At 35.4% G+C, this 2,040-nt stretch overlaps 1 protein-coding gene across 1 annotated transcript in view; it reads left to right on the top strand.

Moving 5' to 3' along the window:
- Nucleotides 1–313: 313 nt before the first annotated feature.
- Nucleotides 314–2,040, top strand: part of LOTGIDRAFT_175363 (hypothetical protein) — a gene marked incomplete at both ends in the record, with an annotated part of 3,926 nt that continues 2,199 nt past the window's right edge. Inside the window, one exon of the mRNA XM_009056380.1 lies at nucleotides 314–1,197. Coding sequence (XP_009054628.1) covers nucleotides 314–1,197 — 884 coding nt within the window. The remainder of the gene's footprint in view (nucleotides 1,198–2,040) is intronic.

Here is a 2,040-nt window from a genome sequence, read left to right as displayed (position 1 = left end):
TTTGATGACATAAAAAGAGTAGTAAATTTTATTTCAACATTTGCTGAAACGCATGCAGTTAGTTCCTGGTTTTAAAAGAGACGACCTTCGGTTACTCCCATCAAATGAAACAAAGGCATCTGTATGGAGACTTTATTCAACAGCAATGGCTGTGGCTGGTCAGAAAAGCTTAAATTACTGTTCCAGTCTTATCTAAATTGTTAACGTTTTCAATGGTGTTCAAAATTTAAACGTATTAAAGACCTACTAACACAATAGACTGGGCCAAAAATATTCATTGTTATTATTGTTCAAATGATACGAGCTATTGAATATGCTTATAAATTTCAAGAATATATGGAATCGCCTTTTACCCCATATTGTACGAACAAAACCAATGTCTGACTTGTGTGATATGTGTCAGAAAAATAATGCTGCTGTTTATAGAAGTGCTAATTTACCTGATGTCGTTAAACGAGCTAAACTTAAAAAACAATTTGAACATTTAGAATTGGTTTCTAAGGAAAGATCTTTATATCGAGATATGGTTTCACAATGCAAAAAATCTGTTGAAAATTTAACACTTGGTTCAAATACACAGTGTTCAAGAAATATTAATGTACATTATTCATTTGATTATGCACAGCATGTGCACTATCCTTCTAACCCTCTACAGCCAGGTCCAATGTACTTTCTAGTACCAAGAAAATGTGGAATATTTGGTGTTACATATGAAGGCATTCCATCTCAGGTGAATTACCTTATCGATGAAGGCATGTGTACAGGAAAAGGATCAAATGCTGTCATTAGTTACTTACATCATTTTTTTAACACATATGGTTTAGGTGAACAACATGCCGAGTTGCACTGTGATAATTGTAGTGGCCAAAATAAAAACAAATTCATATGGTATTTAATGTGGAGGACTCTACATAATTTTCATTTTTCTATTACATTAAATTTCATGATAACAGGACATACAAAATTTGGCCCGGACTGGTGTTTTGGTTTACTAAAACAAAACTTTAAACGTACTGAAGTATCATCATTGGCTGATATGGTAGAATGTGTTGAGAAAAGTTCAGTGACTGGTGTAAATATTCCACAGTTAGTTGGAGATGAACAAGGAAATGTTTTTGTAAATGTGTATGATTGGCAAGATTTTTTCGCACCATACTTCAAACAATTAAATGGCATCAAGAAATTACATCACATGAGGTAAAATAAGCTGTTATAACAAAATCAGTCCACCTTATAATCTTATTGCAGTTTTTCCACATTTGAAATTAACTATTACTGTAACACATAAATTTCCAAATCTAAAAGAGCACAGCTGTCATTTGAGTATTTCTGTCAAACGTCGCTGAAGAAACGGGTCGGTTCGGCTTGACACATTTTCAGTATTTTAATTGCATAACACCAGTTTTCTTACTAACATCGCGATATTCCGTTCTTCAAACTCCGTATTAGTTTTCGTCTTTTTATCAACAACTGATTCATTTCCGAACTTTATAATTCATAAAAATTGATCGAAGTAAGCTTATCCATGGGCGTGTAACAGTAGATACAAGGGGGTACCATTTTCTTATGTGTAAGGCTTAGTAGTGAGGACAGTTAAGTGGTTGAAGGGAGGTAACTCTGTTTAGTAAAAGTTACAAGTGCCTGTGTTTCAAAAGGTGACTAATGCCTGTGTGCAAGGGCAAGTCACTCTTATGACAGGAAGTTCTCTTCCATGTGCTCCTCAATGTTGATAAAGCCTATGAAATACCTAAGTTTTGTTTCTCTCCTCCCACAGATGATCCTGTAGAAGGTAGTACGACATTGTTTGTCTGTTGTTAACAGAGCTGTAGAAAGGGGTGTTGGTTCCAGTTGCACCATGTTATAGTGCCAGTATATGAACCCTTTCCTTGTGCTCTCCAGAAGTGTCTACCAGGCTTAGTTGTGCTGCATCGTATAATCCTGAGATCCACCGTTGTACCGTCTTTAAAGCTGAACTTTAGGCTTAACTGAGTTACCCAGTGTTGTCATTATTTCTCATTCTCTGTGTGTCAGTCATCGCGT

Source organism: Lottia gigantea (genome assembly GCF_000327385.1).
Source record: "Lottia gigantea unplaced genomic scaffold LOTGIsca_272, whole genome shotgun sequence".
NCBI lineage: Eukaryota > Metazoa > Mollusca > Gastropoda > Lottiidae > Lottia > Lottia gigantea.
This window is presented reverse-complemented; position numbering and strand designations above follow the sequence as displayed.